This window comes from Lissotriton vulgaris, unplaced genomic scaffold (assembly GCF_964263255.1).
Source record: "Lissotriton vulgaris unplaced genomic scaffold, aLisVul1.2 SCAFFOLD_590, whole genome shotgun sequence".
Classification (NCBI taxonomy): Eukaryota; Metazoa; Chordata; class Amphibia; order Caudata; family Salamandridae; genus Lissotriton; species Lissotriton vulgaris.
Genome location: NW_028245615.1, coordinates 474 through 19671, shown reverse-complemented (window position 1 = coordinate 19671; position 19198 = coordinate 474). Strand labels below are relative to the sequence as shown.

General features: G+C 43.9%; 1 protein-coding gene across 3 annotated transcripts in view; it reads right to left on the bottom strand.

Moving 5' to 3' along the window:
* Window positions 1-18952, bottom strand: part of LOC147666334 (calmodulin-1) — a 37355-nt gene extending 18403 nt beyond the window's left edge. The window contains exon 1 of one of the 3 annotated variants that reach the window (XM_086949122.1): window positions 18638-18952. In XM_086949122.1, coding sequence (XP_086805248.1) covers window positions 18638-18640 — 3 coding nt within the window. In that variant the 5' untranslated portion in view covers window positions 18641-18952. Of the gene's footprint in view, window positions 1-17477; window positions 17916-18478 lie in introns of those variants that run through there. The other 2 variants (XM_086949124.1, XM_086949123.1) reach the window with 2 other exon arrangements.
* Between the last annotated feature and the right edge of the window lie 246 nt (window positions 18953-19198).

Below are 19198 nucleotides of genomic sequence, written 5' to 3'. Positions count from 1 at the left end.
ATGAGGCACGTTCACAAAAGATCCTTCCACACATTATGAAATCAGGATTCACTTTAGTTTCCACTCCGGGGTCTGACTGGGGTACCTGTTGCCTAGGCTTCGCTGGGAGACTGAAGGCTTCAGATACTGGTATATGGGTTGCGAACACAAAGGACATGTACCAGTGTTTGAAAGAATAGCATGGGACTTTAGGGCTTCATAGCATTCTGCAATAGACTTCAGTGAGTTAGGGCAGCTGTCGCCAAGATGGTCTTTCTCCCTCACTGCCTTTATCTTGTCCTAACTAATGCTTCCACTCCAATCACACTTTAACATGCTGCCTAAAATAGTGGGAGAGACCAATAGATATCCCTCCGACTCAGCTGGCTTGCCTCTTCTCTTGGTGGTGAATCCAAGGGTCTGAAGATTGCCTAGCACCCTAGCTTGCACTGCTCTTTGATAAAAAGCAGTGGCCACCGGATGGCTAGGCACCACTACACCAGAGTACGTTAAATGCAGATGAAAAACGTTTAAGGACTAAAGAAGCCTTCCCCCACAGGGACAGAAGTAGAGGCTGAGCCTTCCTTTAAAGCCGCTGATCACGAAGACACTATAAAGACAAAGCTTAGGTCCAGATGTGTAATGGGAGCGAAGCAGCAAGAGCACATCTAAAAGATAAAGCTACAGATGAGAAAATCTGAAGAAAGTTCAAAAAAGCAGTCCGCTACAAAACGAGATACAGTGGACAGCCTCCTGCAGTCTGTTGCAATATTGGCTGCTGTCCCCTTTTACTAAGAGTGCTACTGTATGCTTGACATGCACCTAGCTAGTTGTCAATTTCAGTAAACATTTTTCCCTGCGCCTTTATCCCCTAGCGGAGGCGTTTTTGCCATATCACACCTGGGCAGTTCTTTCAGAGTTAAGAGACATGCTTCCTGTTAACATCGGTTGTCTGTTTGAGCTACTACCACCAGTTCCTCCTGGGTCGTCTCATGTCTGTACGCAACAGCTAGTTCTTTTGACTTACAAATTGTGTCAGTTGTCATCGGCTTCTAGATTTCATGGACTGCTTCTGCCTTTGCCATTTCACAAACTGCGTCTACCATCCCTTAAAAACTAAGCTAGCCTCCCTTAGGAGCCTGTTCATCTCAAGTTCGGCATATCAACGCCACTATGGGGCCGATTATTACTAGGCTAGGCAGAGCAGCTGTGTAGTTAACGTCAGGAACATGAAGAGCAGATGATTACTCATCCTAAAGACTAATACAATATGTAAAACGACTTATCTGAGGCTAGTTACACCTACAAGGGTTAGGGATGGCAAGTAAAATCTCTGGCAGTGCACACGATAAAGACTTAACATTGAGAATCTATCCGTAGAAGCCATTTGCTCTGGTGAGGTCTTAATTCACAAACTGTCTATCACAGACCTTACAAAATGTTCACACCCCAAGACACCCTGGGTCGAGCGGCAGGGCAGCGACACTGGGAGGCAGAATTGGGGAGGACATAGTCGACCCGGGAATGGAGTTCCATATACTTTAGGGCATCCACACTACACGTAACACAGCGGGTAGAGAGGCAGCGGTGAAACTGGCCCTTCACTGGCATCTTACTCCTGTCAGGCTCAATAAGGGGAACCCAGCTCGCAGTGCGCTTTGTTGGAGGGGCCGCGGGGAACGTTGTACCATGACTCATCTCCTCTGGGACTGTCGGGAGGTCAAAGATTACTTGACTGCAGTCCTGAACGATATAGATACAACTTTTGATACTGAAATTGCACGTTTCCCTGCATATGCTATCTTAGGCATTCCCAATGCGCTCACCTTCCCCCCCGAAATCCATCCCAGGGCGTTAGATGGGGATTGCGATGCAGGCGGCAACACACATTCTGTCACTCTGGGGATCCTCCACCAAACCCTCACACACGGGTTGACTGCATAAACTCTGGTTTACGCTAGGCATGGAGCGCATTCAGGCTACACTCAGTCCGCAGACACGTTTCGGAAGGTATGGCTGCCATTGTTGTCCCTCCTCTCCACTGAATTAAATGAGATCACAGATGCCTGATGGTCCTTCATGGCCTCCTGATGGGCCACTGAATCCCCTACGGGTGGCTTGGCGTTAGTGGCACACCGGTGGGAGGGGGTGGTCTGTTGAAGTTTCATTTCTCTGCTACGCTTGGCAAATACGATTCTTGTAGCTTAGTCATAGCATGGCTCATGTACCTTGTTTGTAGTTCAATTGGTGGAGAAGCCTTGTATATCTGTCTCGGACGCTTCCCTCGCATGATGCCTTTCTATCACGATGTATTGCCTGCCATTTGTAACTAATTCACAACTGAGGCAAGCCTTCCTTCAACAAGATTTGGATTAGCAAGTCAGTTTTGCGGGTGTGGGATTTAGATGGCATTGGAAGGGCTGCCTCTGCTGCTAGCACCACAATTGCAGTGTAAAAAAACTAGACACAGGGTGTACAAAAGTAGCATTTGACTTGCCGGGCAAAACAAACCAAACATTTAGGACATTTAACACAGTAGCTCTGCTTAATGCTCACCATAAATTACAGGCTTCATCTCCTAATAGAGCTACCCTGTTAAGAGGCAACCCAATCAAAGCAACAAATTCCATTCCCCTGAAAATCCAGGAGGAACAAATACAAGCATGCCAATAAAGGACCATCTGTGGGCACAGATTAGTGGCGCGTGTCAGATGAAGACCACACGATGAACCAGTCTTAAGAGTGACACTTGTGTAGAGAAAGAACCGTATGATATAAAAGGCTGTTCATAGCCGGTTTAACATTTCCCCATAATAAACATATAATGCAGGCAGCTAGCAGGGCACATTGCATCTAGCAATTTATGACATCCAGATAACATGGCTGAAGGGATTAGTCAGACCAGACTCTGGTAAGGTGTTAGTCTGAACTATTAGAGCATCTGACAGGCTACCAGCTCGAACCCTAAAGCTCACTGATGGGAACCAACTGTTGAGAAGCAGGAGGGGGCTGAAGGATAGCAGACTAACAATGGCGCTCCAAGAACTCCGCGACCTTATACAACAGTGCTGCAACAATTTTTTCAGCAGTGCCAGACAGAGGCAAGTTGACTGAAGTGACTGTTGCATGCTGCAGGTAACTATACAAACCAAAATCGCTGTAATGTGTGGCTCAAGTCATCCTTTGAAACACTGAAAATCCTTCAGAGGCATCTGAGCAGAGCCAATGCTCTCTATACAAGCAACCATCGCATCATCAATAGGAGTTATAACATTCCCGCAACTGCAAGCACACCCAAATGTTAACATTTAGGACTTAGTGAAGCTGTTGAAATTTCTTGCGACCCTGTATCTAATTTGCACAGTTTAAATTCAGTTCTGATTCACAAGTTACGTTAGAACTAGACATCGTTTTCTTCCATAATGTGGCACACTATTTGTAAGCAAGGTTTCGTGCAGTTTTCTGTGAAACACCACCAACATCAATCGGTGAGGGGGTGCTATATAAACATAAAAAGCAGCATTTGAGGATTTTAAATGATACCAGCCAAATATAGGCTGGAGGTACTAGTACCAAGGTAATGGCCTCCCCAATTTGAGGAAAACTGCACTGGAGCCATTGAACAGCCCTCCACACCTACGGTGCAGCGCAATGTAGGTCCAGCATGGCCAACTAGTAAAACCACTGTCTTGATAGTGTAAATGTAACCAAGGAGTCCGCTTCAGCTCATAGAAAGACCAGGCCAGATTATAGAAAGGGATGCAACTGCAGACCACTAACTAGTCGCAAGAGGAAACTAGACATTGATTTTCAGAGTTACTCTATCTGGGGACTTACCCAACGAGGAGAAGGCCAATTGGAGAACCAGATATTGGACACGTGTGTGTGTGGGGATGTGACCTGTAAGGATCGGACAAGGACGTTGGTTTCAAACAAGACCCCCTTACTGAGTTTCAATACCCTCTGCCACTAGACTCCATGAAAGAGCTGGATTTCACTTAAGACCTCTCTATACCCATTTCAAGCATAGAAAATAAAGCTAGTCAGCATGTTAACATTCCAGCAACACGGAATTAATAGGAGGAACAGTGGCCATCAAGCTAGTAGTACAGAGAAACAGTGATGAAAGTATTTCTAAATGTAGTGTTAAAAATATTTAAAAGATTAACTTTCAGGTTTTGATGGCAGAACAGGCATTAGGTCTAGATAGCAAACAATATACATTGCCTCTAGTTGTCCCAACAAGAACTGTTGCACTAGAGTACAACCAAAAGTTAATCAGGGGGTAATTTGGCAGTATAGCTCAATAGTCTCCCATAGCTTTCTTTACCAGAGTCTTGATTGTGGATGGTCTAGCAAGACAGCCACCAGAACACAGTTCAGACTTAAAACTGCTAAAAGCAATTATGTCCAAACCCACACAATCTTTACACAGCCTTGTGACAGAATACTTCAAGTAGAAATCCTGGATTTTAAATGCCTTCCTTTTTGGACAAGGTTCTGGTTATTTGACAACACGAACTGGCTGGTGTAAGCCTACGGTCCCAATTCTGTCATACCTCATTCAAACTGGAGCAGATCTTACAGGATTACAACACCACTGAACAGAGTGCTATCCATGGAATATTATTCATGGTGGTTTACAGGTTAAACACAAGTCCCCACTGCATGATTTGATTGCATGTGCTAATGCTCAAGAATACAAGTCAAATACTTTTCAAGTTGTAGCATCTTCAGCAGTATTCTACATTCCTGATCTTTACCTAGATTTCTTCGCCTCTAGTCTCGGGAGGCATTTGCTTATTATTTTGGAACAGAAACTTGACAATTTTGTAGGTAAGGTATAACACTGTGCAATTTACTGTTTTTTGTAGAGTGCAGCTGGTGTGAGATTAAAGCCAATATAATTTATTTAGTATTGTAGCAATGCAGTCGACCTCTAGGCAAAAAAAAGCCAATATAATTTATTTAGTATTGTAGCAATGCAGTCGACCTCTAGGCAAAAAAAAGTTCGGCAGTTTTTAGATCCTTGCAGGGGTGCCAAGTTATGTCGGCAAGACTGTAGGATAGCTTCATGCAAATGTTAAAGGTCTGCACTAGCCTAAAATCCGTATCAGGTAGGCAAGGTATCATTTTCCAAGAAGTGGAACAAATCAAGGAATGATTGTTTTGGGTAAATAAAAGTTGTTCTGCAACCGCAGATTAGGGGAGGAAAGTAGTTACGTTGCAATCGTTCTTGCGAGATGGCAACAGTTTAATTTATACTTGTGTACCTTAAGAAAAGAATTCAGTTGGAGTTTGTTAGATGTTTTAAGTTCAGCTCTGGATCAGATCGAGATATCTGGAGTCATCGAACAAGTAAGGCAAAGAAGCCCAAGGTAGATCGCGTAGTCCGTAGTAATTATACATGGGATGTGTGCAAATTCGTGATAAAATATCGATCCTAGGGGGTACTTTGATCTTGAGCTTCCCATCTGAATAAACTAACGAGTGTATCACGTTTAGGTAGTCTGAAAGAGGCAATGACGAGCTGAAAAAATACCATGAAAGGAAATCAAATTTAAAAAAAATTAAAAAACAGACTACGCCCCATCAACTCCATCCACAATATATTCAGTGATAGGATAACTGATGTCCAAATCGTCAGTTTGTAGAGGAATTGCTCATTGTTTTAGTGTCAGTCAAATAAATATGATGAGCAGGGAATGTTTTATAGAGGCAGGTGAGGAGGCCCAAGATTTATTTTCCAGGACATTGGTTTACTGACAAGGCCAGATATATGTGGCTAGTGGCGAGAAGTCAGTGTTCTGCACATGCAATTTTGTACGTCCGATATAATGAGGCTGTTTAATTAATTAAGTGCTTATATAGCGCTGGAATCACTCCCGAAGGGGTACCTCCGCGCTTCGACCGCTGCGAAACCCTTCCTGGCTTCCCTGAGAGATGGTCCCTTAATGGGTATCTCCAGGGTGAGACCAGGCATCCCCGGCGGTCTGTTTAGATGTGGGAGCAGGTACCAGATACATCCAATTAAAGGGTTTTGGGTGTGAAGTAGGTTGGGTACATGCAGTCTGCATTTAGTAGACTGCCCAATATCGATGGAATGCGTGCACACTAGAGACTGGGATATCACCAAGATTATTGGAGTTTGTTCTAGTGTGGGAAGTGCGAGTGATGCAAGAGGTCATCTACATAACTATCTTATCTGAGGCACAAGGGTTCAGGCCAAGGGGTAGAAGAAATCGACACCTCGAGAGAAGAGGCACTAGTGGCAGGAACTTTGTATCATGCAGAGGAGAAAACTGGGTCTCCAGACAAACAGTTCAAATCAAAGACAGTTTCAATATATGCGGTTAATACATCTGTATAAAAAAAAAGGCTTGCTTTGATTCGAGCAGCTTGGATATTTGGAAACAAAGATTAATTTGCAGGTACAAGAGCATTGTCTTTAACACTGCCTGACAGCCTTGTGTCATGTATATGGTCAGACCATTGACAAACGTTCACATACACCATCAACTACACGAGAATTTGACATTACTGTTCCACCAAGTTACATGATAAAAATGATTAGAGAACGGTCGCCGCACTGATTTATTGAGTTAGTCTGTACGCCTTTTTTCTTGTATATAGTGGTTGAATTACGAAACCGAGACTAACAGGTCCATAATCTCAACACAAATTCGCCCAGGATGTAAAGGCAATCTCATTTGTCCCAGCCATTTGATACCCACCCTATCACCCCGAAAAAATGAATATACATCACCATGAACAAAGAAACTCCTCAAAGGGAGAAGCAGTACAACACAAATGGAAGCTTAAAAGCAAACGCAATTTGTCATAGGGTCAGCTAAAATGTGGCAGACCTGAAAGACTTCTGTATAGGAATCTAAATCAGGCAAAAAAAAAAAAAGACTGCCTAAAATCATCGGTGAAGCCAGTAGTCTAGGGTTGGTGTGTGTTAGACCTGGCACCATTGGCGTGGGTCTCCCTTCCGTTTTTGCTGTTGCCTCATGTATTTTTGCTGGTGTTGGGTGCTTTGGGCACGGCCATTGCTATTCAGTGCCACAGTGAAAGGGCTCCCTATTGTAAATTGATGTACTAATCAGTGGTTCCATGTTTGGCTATTTGGTTTACTTGTCAGAACCTAGTCTAGTGCACTGAGTGTGCCCAGGGCGTGTTAATCCAAATGCTGTTGGTGGGGCTGCAGCACTGGTTGTGCCACCCACAGAAGCAGCCTTGTAAAATGTGTACAAGGTCTGCCATTGCAGACCCTTTGTGCAGTCTGGTACTGTCACAATGATTGGGCAAGTGCACCCACTTGTCAGTCCCTAAACCTTCCCTTCATATCAAGTCACCCCTATGGTAAGCCCAAGAGCAGGGTGCATTGTAAGTATAAGGTAGGACATGCCCTGATGAGTGTGGCATGTCTAAATAGTGAATTACAGACATTTTTGTTTTTCACTATTGCAAGGCTACCTGTTCTCCATAGACCAGAATGGGCTGTTAGTTAGGATTATAAAATGTAATAATTCTGACTCAGAACATGGTAGAAATTCAAGTTTAGTATGTATGCCTGAACTCAGAATGATAAAATACATATTTTAGTGAAGTTGGTTTTAACATTCTGTGTTTGCAAATACCACTTTTAAAAGTCGTTATTTGCTTGTCTAACCTTTCAAGCCTACCTCTGCTAGGTTGTGTATTCCTTTGTCTGGTTTATGAGTGACATGGCTGGGGAATTCCAAGAGACAGGATGAGTCAGCCCAGTGGTAAATAGAGAGATCTGCATCTAGATGGAAGGGAGGAGTTGCATCTGAACCTTGAATAAGGCTGTGCCTGCCTTCCACAATGCAGGCTCCAGCTCCTGGGGAGCGGCTGATTTCTCTGCCTTGCACACTGAAGGAAAGGAGTCCTGCCAACAAAGTGCTCCAGGACTGTACTTGCCTTCCACAATGCTGGCTCCACCTCATGTTGGGAGTCTGTGCCTGGCCTGCACAGTGAAAGAGGAAGACTAGTAAACAGAGTGCTTCACAACTGGTTTGGACTGGGCAAGGGCCCCTCTCGCCTCAAAGAACAAAGGATTTTGGGATATAGATATATATATATATATTTTGGACTACAAGAAGAAACCTTTACTGAGGAGAGCAACCTGAAGAAACTGAGGAGAGACTATTACCAAGCTGAAGTGCTGCTTGGGGATTGGCCTGCAGTGGTTGCCTTACTGCCGAAGGAAGGAGAAAGGAACTTTGTGTACTTTGCTTTCAACTTGTGAAGGATCTCCAAAGGTTTGGAAAAAAGCTTGCATCCTGCTGAAGTCTCAGTGACAACAGACTTCATCCCCCAGCTCCACAGAGTTCTTTGGAAGTGCCTGCTGCTGTTTTGGGCCTTCTGAGGAACTGCATGTCGCAAGGAGCTGGAAGCAGGATTCAACGAGAAGCAATGTGTGGCTGCTGGAACTGTTGCACTGCGCCGCATCAGAGAAGCGTGCCGCAACGAAGAGGAAGTGTGTCGCTGCTGCAATTCCGAAGGAGGGTGTCGCCGATGTGCCTTCCGTCGCAACTCTGAAGGAGGGTGTCGCCGCTGGAACTGTCGCACTGCATCGAAGAAAAGCACCTTGCATCCCCTAGAAGCGTGCCGCCGGAGCTGCTGCCGGCGCATCTCGGATGTTGTCGCATCGTGCGGAAGCTTCACGCACCGTTCGAGAATAGTGTCACAAGTGGATCTGCTGCAGTCGCACTGCGGAACAGCTGCAGTCCACACACTGAACCGAGAACTTCTCGCATCCGAGAAGCATGCTGCATCTGGAAGATAGTTACATCTTTATTTCTTGCTGCATGTCCCTTGCTGTGACATTGCTGGTCGTGGAAGCGCAATACAACTTAAGGTACATTGATGCTAAGTGTTGCATCTTAAGAACTGTATTTAACTTAGCCAAATCTCCCATCTTAAAGTAACAGTATTGTGTATTTTTATTGTTTATGGTCTTGTGGTAATTCTATATAAAGTATACTTTTTTTTATATAAAAACCATGTGTGGTGTCAATTTGTAGTGTTGTCACTGGGTTACTGTATGTGGTCACAAATGCTTTACACACTGCCTGTCTGCTCGTGCCAAGCTACAAAGTGGGTGAGCAGGGGTTATTTTAGGAGTGAGACCCCCCAAATTTAACAGCGTGCGAACACAAAACAGGGGTAAAAACTGAAACTAGTATATCAAAAGACCTTTGGCATACATTAGTCATTCATCAGTTTGCGCTAAGCTCGGGTGGAAAAATGACCTATGGCACTTGAGGTTTTTTTTTATTGAAGGATCCGATAATGGTCAAAGTCATTAAAACTGAACATAAAGGAAGATTGACAAAGCCAAAGAACCTTAAATATGGACTGCTTGCTTCCCATGAGAAATCACGCCAAGACGAACAGGAGTTTTGCCTTTGGCTTGTGCATAAGGTTGTAGGACAAAGCAAAGGAACACTGCAAAGGAGGGCAAATAATGGGCTGGGGCAGAAGTGCCAGAGAGTAGAAGGGCTGAAAGGAGAAATGGCTGAGAAAATGTTGCAAGACCAAGACAAAAAGGAGCAACAGGGGTCAAGACGAAAAGCATGAAGTGAGAGCATGGGGTGGAACAAGCAGACAATCGGGTGGGTGCCATAGGATATAAATCACAAATTAACAGAAAAGCAGGGGTCTGATTAAATGTAATGCTGGCAACAAAACCGTTCATGCCAACTGTTTATTTCAGAGCCACAAAGATAAGTTTCAACAATCTTGCGGTGCAGGGAACAGAAGTGAAGGGGATGCCCAATAGATCAAGGATTAGACTTTAAAGCTGAGGGTTTCCCATATAAACTTAATAGCCCTCATTGAAGTCAGAAGACCAATGTCGGACCTATATTTGATGGATGTGACTTATGGTCCTTCTGGTGCCTCCAACTGTCAAATGAAATTCAAGGCAATTTTAAGATGGTTGGTTACGACAAAGCACCATCTTTAAGATATTCAGTCACTTACAAAAGCGAGCTAAACGGCACCCCCCGGAGGTCACATTCTAATGGAACTGCGCACTCAAAGGACATGAGGCTTCACCTGCGCCTTGCAAAATAAAGTACCGGCTCACTCACATAAACGTCCCATTACGAATCGGGTGGCTAAATACACACTGGATGCATTTGTGAAAGAGCAGGGAAGTATGTACAAATAATTGCACCTGGGATTTGTGTGTGGGACATACACCAACAAATTCACAATAAGCAAGACGTGTTGCTTTACTTTTTTTGGTATTCTGGCCATAAATATAATTTTTTTTTTTTAAACCATGCACGGGCAATGGTGTTAAAAGGGGATAGAACGACTGCACGGACCAACTTACAGCTGCTTTCTGGCATCCTGGAGCCCGCCCAGAACACGGGTCTAAGCGAGACTGGGGAGGGTGGCTGATATTGTATGGTTTTATAAAAAGGTTTTGGCCACTGATATGCACTTATGAAAGTCAGAGGTATTGCAGAGTTCCTTCAACAAATATAAGAGTGCCAAAAGAAGTTTAGCAAATATATAAACCATGCAAACTTTAAATTTGTATTGGCAAAAATAGCTAAGGGTACCCGACTAAGCATGCAGAGTAAATGCTGGGTACTTTTAGTGCCTAGTTCACGCAAGTAGTACATAAGGGGGTGGGTTGGCAGGGTATGCTCAGACGAGAGTCCCTTGCTCACTGACACATGATTCCAGCAAGCCTGGCTGAAGACGGCTGGAATGCCAGAAACCGGTCCTAGGAAGCTTGTTTCTGTTCCAGGGAAGGCATGGCTTGGCAGTTCGGGCTGGACTGTTCCCATGAGGCACAGGGTCCAGCTGATTTGCGTATGGACATGTCTGAACTGGGGTAGCAGAGTGAGTTAAAGAAAGGTGGTGGATTAAACCCAGATCTGTTGACTGGGTGTGCATGTTTGATTTGGTCATATGCTCCGTCCATCACCACCCCCCTTTGTACCACTTGGTTCATGCAAGTAAGCTTACTATGAGTTATTGCTGTGTGCGCACTTTCCTGCGGGAAGGGCTCGGGCAAACTGTAGGGATGGGGCAGGAATGTACGGAATTCACACATCTTGATTGGAGTCAAAGTCACAGCAAGCATTGGGGTTCAGGCCAACCTTATAATAAGGACGTAATATTTTTTAAAATTAGCCAGTAAAATTACACAGAATCTTGCTTTCCATCATCAGCACACCTGCATTGACTTCACACTATATACTGGATTATCTGTAGTGGCGATTGTTGAGGCAAAACTCAGTGTTCGCTGTGCCGGCGTCGCCTTCCTACAGTGCAGCCCCCAGCTCTGAAAGCAGCAGGTGATCCTAACCGTTACTGCATTACAGGGCACAGTAATAAGCACTACCCCCCCTTCCCGGTCTGTAGCAGGTCTGATTTTCACCACCCACGAAGAGCTTGGCACCAAGGGAAAAGTGTAGTGTGCATTAAAGTAAGACGCATGCTGCCTTCATCAAGCTGGATGTGGAACATGGCATGGCCAACAAAAAGGTAATTTTTTTTAATGCATAAGGGAGAGTTTGGGAAGGCAGGGCTCAGATAAGACCGTGTCCCCTGCAGAGCTGCAGTCGGCAGGGAGCGAGGAAGAGACAGTCTGCATTTTATGGTGGCACATGTTGCAAGCATCACTCTTGCTTTATTGTAGTAGTCTCCAAAGGAACAAATGACAGCATAAGATAACTGTTGGCTGGTGCAAGGAGTGCCAACCAATGAGAAGCCACAGGCAGGATTACACTGCTATATAGTTTGTACAGCAGGTCTTGCAGACAAAGCATGGACGCAGCCAAGCCTCCTCTTAACCTCTTCGCTGCTGATGACGAGCTCAGCCCATCAGCTACGGCGCTCGTATGCCGATGACGAGCTGAGCTCGTCATGTAACGCGGTATTTTGAAAATGGCCGCACACAGCGGGGAAAGCTGCCGCAGCAATGCGGTTAAAAATGCCGACTGCATGGTTGACTCAAAATAGAATTCGGGGCAACCCAGTAACCTGGGCTGAACAATTAAATAATTAACTACCGGTAGGCCATGGGGTAGTGTAGCCTGTGAGTATCACAGCAGTAGGTTTACTTAAGTGAAATAAGAAAACCCTCTCAAATTTTATCTCATTTATGAATATATTGACATGCAAATTAAATATAAGAGGTGCTCCTAAAGAGTGATGGCCCAGTGAAAGTAATACAATGTTCATGAAAAGTGCATTTGTGCTTTGTACAACATATATACACATGTGGCTGATGGCGACAACATAATGTTTTGAAATCCACACAAGTGTTTACATCCATCAAAATTAACATGCCACATGTTATTTGTGGACGTTTTGACAAGCCGACATAGGCATTTATAGCAGGGTCATCAGGACAAAAATTATCAATAACGGAAACACCAAAAGATGAGCAGAATTTATTCTGTCACAAATGAATGACCGTTTGTCCTGGAACCCAGGAGACAGAGCATGGGCAAAGTTTGAGTAGCATTTAAGCGAACTGAATTGAATAGGAGGCGCACCTTGAAAGGGAGGCACCAGGCTCCACGTCCGGTGAATAATACACCTGCGGTTTATGCAGATTTCAAAAAGTCAGTCTTGGCACCATCTCGTGCTGGTTTACTTTAAGCAATTTGGTCTTTCTAAAGTCAACCAAATGTAGGTGCAACCATAGTAAATCGATGCGCCCAGTTTTACCGTTTTATTACCCTGTGTGCCCAAACCCAATTTTGAAGTTATCCTTAGAAATAGCTTGACTTCTACTGTTATGGGACTTTCAATGCCATCAATTCTGGCTATGTCAATACCTACTATAACGTTAGTCCAGTACAAACTGACATTTGACAGAAATCCTGCCCCTATCCTTTGGTGTCTCAGTTATAGATATTTTTTTCCTGGTGACCTTCTAAAGGCCTATGTTGCGGGGTCAATGCGGACTGTTAAGAATTTTGACGGTGATGTCACTCGTTGAACGGGTGTGGACTCTTAAACATTCCACATCCCGGTCAGCCACATGTACTTATGTTGCACATAGTAATAAAGCACTATTCATTCACCTGATCACTTTCACTTCGTGGTCACCGTTTAGGAACCCCTTGTACGAGTATAAGAGGGTACTGTGAAATAAATGCATACACGAGATGTATAAATAAATTCACTAAACGCACAATTTCAATGTACTTATTTCAGGTTTCTTTCCTTTAAGTAACACTCCTGCTGTTGTAGTCAAGGGCTACACAAGGACTACTTTAACGACTGCATGGTTGAGGCACCATATTTTGTTCTGAGCGCTGAATGTTTATTTTTCGTAAAGCCAGACTAGACTAAACTTCCAGCAATCCCTTTCACAATGTTATCTAGTGCGACCTCCAAGTCAACCAAATGACCATGTCATAAAAAAATTGCTGCTGCATTGGCGAGGTTACTGGAAGATCCGTCTATTGTTGAACACAAGCTTTACAGTTCCTGGGGCCTTTTTTTATTATCAAGGCGAGTCAACTGGTAACATCTGTCCACTAGCACGTAGTTAGACGGAGACCAGTACAGCAAGCCACCTTTTAACTTCGAATATGGTTACCGTTTACTACTAGACTGCAAACATTTTAAACAGTTGTTAAATTGTTAGCTTCTTCTGCATCCTTCGTTTGGAAAATATAGCACTAAAAAAGCTGAAACTGACAAAAGTTCAAATACACTAAGAACTCCAGGAACACTAATTCAAAAGTGGTGTTCATGTTATCAAATGAATTTAATAGTTAAATCATAAAAGGTTTTTAAATTATGCGTAGGTGATAATGTCTAGAAGGACATAACACAACAGAACAATGTAGCTTCTTCCCATGATAATCTGCACTAAAAAGCATGCCAAATCAAAAATGTGCATAAATATGTACAAAACCGGACGAAGCTCAGCAAACTTGTTAATCACATTTGAAACCGTTCCTCTCAAACGGATCGTAACTTAGTTGACTGCACCCACCGATATGAGACAATCATTTTAAATAAAGCCACTCCAAACTAAACAAACAAAAAAAAAACACCCTGGGTGGCAGCATCCTACATTTTGCAATTGCTGTTGTCCAGCGTAACAAATTGTTGATTCGAGTAGCTTTACTCAACATGTGGGGCATGCAAGTGTCCTTTTGCAGAAAGGAAATGAGGCTGCTATGATTAATCTGCTTTAGAGGAACCTTTGCACTTGGTATTAATATGCTAGCCAAACATGCTGTCTGACCTTTTTGTTGATTACGTGTTTGAATTATCTTTTGGTGAGGCTATTCATAAGATGCTACACTGCACCACGTAAGGTCGTGTGTACATTCAGTGCTACGTGACTGTAATGTCAACAAATTGTGCAAAAAATGAGACCAAAGTGACTTTCAAGCTTAATGAACTTTGAAGCAGGACAGAGCTTGGACTTCCAACTGTTGAGTTTTGTGGTACAAGATACTGGTTGTTGTCCTGCTGATTAGCTATATGTATAGCTGCCAACTTCTATTAAACTATGTATATAATTAAAGTTGTTTTAGGTTATGTTACAAGTCTACAAAAACACTGTCAAAGTGAGCAAGTAATATTTATACTACTGTTGCAGGACATTTGAAATCTTTGATTTGTATAAAAGTGGGATGGTTGTATTTCCCATAAACATATGGCAGAGCGTGAATGGAGTTAAAGGATTCCTCTGGGACAACTTCTTTCACATTGTGTGATCTAGACTTTAGATAGCACAGTCCTATTGACTAGGAATTATTCAAATCAGCATGACAATGTAGGTATAAAGAAATGCAATTCTTAGCAGGTGGCTTAGCCAAGGAGGTAATTGCAGTTGAGCAAATACGAACAGATTACTTTCCCACAAAATTAGTAATTACCATCATTGTTCTTAGTTTGACTGATTTGAGATTGTGACCAGTCTTTATTAAAAAAAAAAAGTAGCATGCAACAGAGCCAAGAGTTCAGAGGAATCAACTTGAACAAAAATCTGTAAATTTAAGCTAGCCCTGAAATTTACAGTAAAATATGAAGCTTACCCGTCGCTTAGGATCAAAATTATGCAAATGTTGGAGTACTTCGTCTGAACACTAGTGGGTCCACAGAAGGACCAGTAGCGTCTGCAACTCAACAACTCAAATATACAAGTTCTCCAATATTGCTCCAGTTGCCACAGTCAATTCTTAAAATCAGAATCAAACATGATTCAAGACATGTACGAAACATGGTCTCAGATGCAGAATGCTGGTTTAATGTTATTTGATAACATGCACAACTATATAGGTGTTCGTTGAATGAGTAATGTTCAATACAACCACTGACCATTTAAGTACTAAGCAATTCTGCTGCCAAACTTCCAGGACACATATAGCCAAGTCTTTTGTAAGATGTATCAACATTTGTTATTTGATCACTTACAAAGTTTTGTGATCTTAATTTGTCTTTGGTATATTAGATTGGTGGTCTTCTTGTGTTTCAAAACAGGATTGATCTGTCAAACCAGTCGATCCATTCGAAGCATAATTAGCTTATTAGCCCAGATATTAAATAAGCTTGCACTATCTCAAATCATAGGGCATTAAAATGTTTCCAACTAGCACCAGAACTGCAAACCCGGGTACATTGTAAGAATGACACTGCATCTAAAGTGTTTACGCTAGCCATATTTATCACTGCCCATGTAAATTAAATTATACAGTATTACGCAATTAATGTTAAACCTACGCATGTCCGTCAGCAATAGAGTTTATAAATAGCCAAGTTTAATACACCTAAAACGGAAGCACGGTTTTAAAGCAGCTTTTTTGCTTTTTTTTAATTAACAGAAAATGGGTTCCACAATTGCCATTTGAACCTGGTACTAGCGTAAATATTAAGTGTCTAGACTTGGAGAACCTTTGAGAGTCTCCCGTATGCCAACATTGGCAAGCAAAGCCATTTTAAGTAAGCTACAGCAGACTTGATTTAGCAGCTCCGAAAGGAGTGAGCAGAAAGATAGAAGGCCTAGTCGTAAAGGAGGGCAGCCTATCTACTGCAGGGTAATGCTAGGCGCATGAGGTCTCTGCCAGGGGAAATTCCTTTCATTGTCAAACAGCCTCATTTTAGATGGCTCTTGCAAGGAAATCGGTTAGAAAAAAGGAAGCTAAACAAAGGCAAGAGTTAGCAAATATGGATGGTGCAAAGGAAAAATCGATGCCTCTAGCTGAAGAGGCATAAACTGATTTTAAGAAACAAAATTCAGTTAGTCAGACAGACCCCGTCCAACTGCAGGGAAGCAACAACGCCCGTCCCATGTGTTTTTACTACTCTCCACAAGCGGGCGCCATTACAGTCATTTCGAGTGTCAGAAATGCGGATACAGAGTTCTAAAGCATTGTAGGTTAGCTGAAGGCAGCGCCGTTCTTAATCAGGGCAGAGTGAACAGAACGGAGCTACGGTGTGTCATTGCGCCGACATTCAACCCTCGCCAAAAAACATTGCAAATGTATTTAATTAGAACAGCGACCACTTTAAAGCTTCACCAAGCCTCAACTACATGACCGAACATTAGTATTAGCAACCTCCCTGTTCGAATGAAGTTGGTATACTGATTTGACCCAGACACCCAGAAGGCCCATTACATCACTATTTTAAATGTTGCGTGCCAGCACTTCTCGTTCGGCTAAAGGCATTTGTCTAATGCAGTTACCATCATAAAACACAATCTTTCCACGTAAAGCGACCCTTAAAGTGAACCTAAAGCCTCCGACGTAGCTTCTTAAAAGTATGAATGACACCTGCTAGCCAAAGCAAAAGCACCATGTCGCGTATACCGGAAATCCGAGACACTACAAGTGATACTGTCCAATATCTCACGTGTGCACCGATATATCTACTCTGCGAATTAGCGCATCTACACTGCCTGGAAACATTCTCGTGTTGCAGCCCTGAGAGCCCCGACCCTTAATCCACAAAAGGACCTTCAGCCCAATTGCCACGTGACACGAGAACCTGCGACGAACCCAACACTGCAGCCAACGGACTGCAATGGCTGCACGGATCTGACCAGTTTAAGGAATAGGTTTGTCCCCCCCCCCGCATTATGTACAACTATCATCGATTTAAATAACAGGACTCGATGGTCAACAGAAAAATACGATACGCCCGTCATTAATTCTACTCACTGGAAGACAGCAATGACGTGTGGGTAAAATACGAGCTAGTAGTGACTGGAGTACATACTTTAGTGCACTAAACCTATTGAGCAGGGATATTCTACAAAACACTTCGCTGTATTATTCCACCTCAGGCAGAATCATCCGATCATTCATCACTCCACCATTAAGGTGCCAGGTAGACGAAGAGAACCCAAATGCAATTGGCGTGTTTTATTCACGTTATCTGGCACAAAGCAGTTAAAAATAATAACAGTTTTTTTGCTGTAACACTCATACTTTCAAGAAAATGACACTAAAAATAGAAGCAACTCGTACCTAACTAGTCTTATTCCCCCATTGTCAAGCGGTGCCGAAACAGGAATCACGTAGATTTTAAGTAGTCTCCAGGAAGGTCTGCAATCAAAAATATATCCCACCACTGCCAAAACCTTGTCACTAATACGTCGGTTGAAAAATGTGCCCCAGTGCTTCTGCAACGTAAAAAAAAATATAAAAATAGTTTCCTATGGTGCTGGGTGGGTATTTGACCATGCACGTTAGGTCGTGAGTCGGGTACTTCACATTTTAATGCGAGTCCCCACCACCTCCTCTCCGAGAAGAAACACGATTGCATGAGTAGGGCACATAGGGCGCGGCCCATTGACTGCGTCCTCGTGAAGGAATGAGCACCCGGGCATTGCGCCGAGACCAATGCTCCCGTTTCACCCTCACCGGTTGAGCCGTGCACCCGACGGATGCGCACACCGCGTCCCTGGAGCTTTCAAGAGCGGGGCGCGGTTCCGCCCCTCCCACCGGCGCTCCCCCAATGGGAGGGCAGCCCGGAGCCGCAGTGCGGCGGCCCGTTATCAGCCGGCGGGTGCCACGGCTGGATGTTAATCGCAGTATATACACAGCAGCAGCAACTCTGCACTACACACCGGCCGTTTCCTGTTCCTCGTAGGGACACTCCACAGCGAAGCGTGCAAACACTAATTCAGTCTTAGATAATCGTTTAACAGCAGTTTGCAGAGTACCTACGCGCATCAGCCAGGTTCCCGTAGGGCCCACCTGCTTAAGGCCCTGCAGGCAGGGAGACGCAGAGCGGATCAAAATATTCTCCCAGCTCCCCTCCAAACAAAAGCATTAGTGAAACCGACAAACCATTCAGGATTAGAGGACAGGCACTGCCCACGCCGTGTAACTAAGGATAGCGTGAGAAATTCGGCGGTACAGAAACTATTCCGCTTTTTAGTGCAATGGTTTACATAACATCCAACGAGGCTAATAGGGCAAAAAACTCCATCACACTCCCAACAACGGAACGAATCATTCCTCACAGGCAGCGCCCAACGGCTAAAAGTCACCACACTCCAGAGGACAGTTCCTGCTGTACGATTCCTGCCACGCCATAAAACGTTCAAATCAAGAACATGCTGGGGGGAAAAAAACGTTGCCTTGCTCACTGCTCAACTAAATAACTTGTCGAATACACTCACCATTTTGGAGTGTGTGCCAATCCGCAGATTATATCTCTCGACCGCTCCGCTCACAGGCTCAGCTCGCTACTAGCGCTCAAGAGTCGCCAACAGCTCTTCATAAATGCCTATCTCCGCCCCGGATCACTCCGCGGCGTCGCCTTTACCCCACCCTCACAAGCGATGCTGCGTGGCCTAGCAACGTCGTAATGACGATATACCAGGATTTAGCAGAGTTCCCAATTTTTGGGCAATATTTTTAAACTAAATAGAACAACTACATTTTTTCTATTGACCAATACTAGCGGCTGAATTTATCAACACCCTAGAGTTCCAAACGTGTTTTTACAACGAGGTACTTCTTTACAGTTTGGGGGTGGTCGGCGGAAGGAAACTACGTTTCGTCTGTCCATGTGAGTGTTCTGATTGGTGGCTTCGTACCTGCAATGCGTCACTAGACTCTGGGTTCGGCGCGCCAGTCCACGAGGCCCGCGACGAGATGCGTGGTAACAGGAGAGGAGTGAATTGTCAGAGGGGGCGGAGCTTCAGTCGTATTGCGGTGTTTGAGTGGGAATGGTAGTT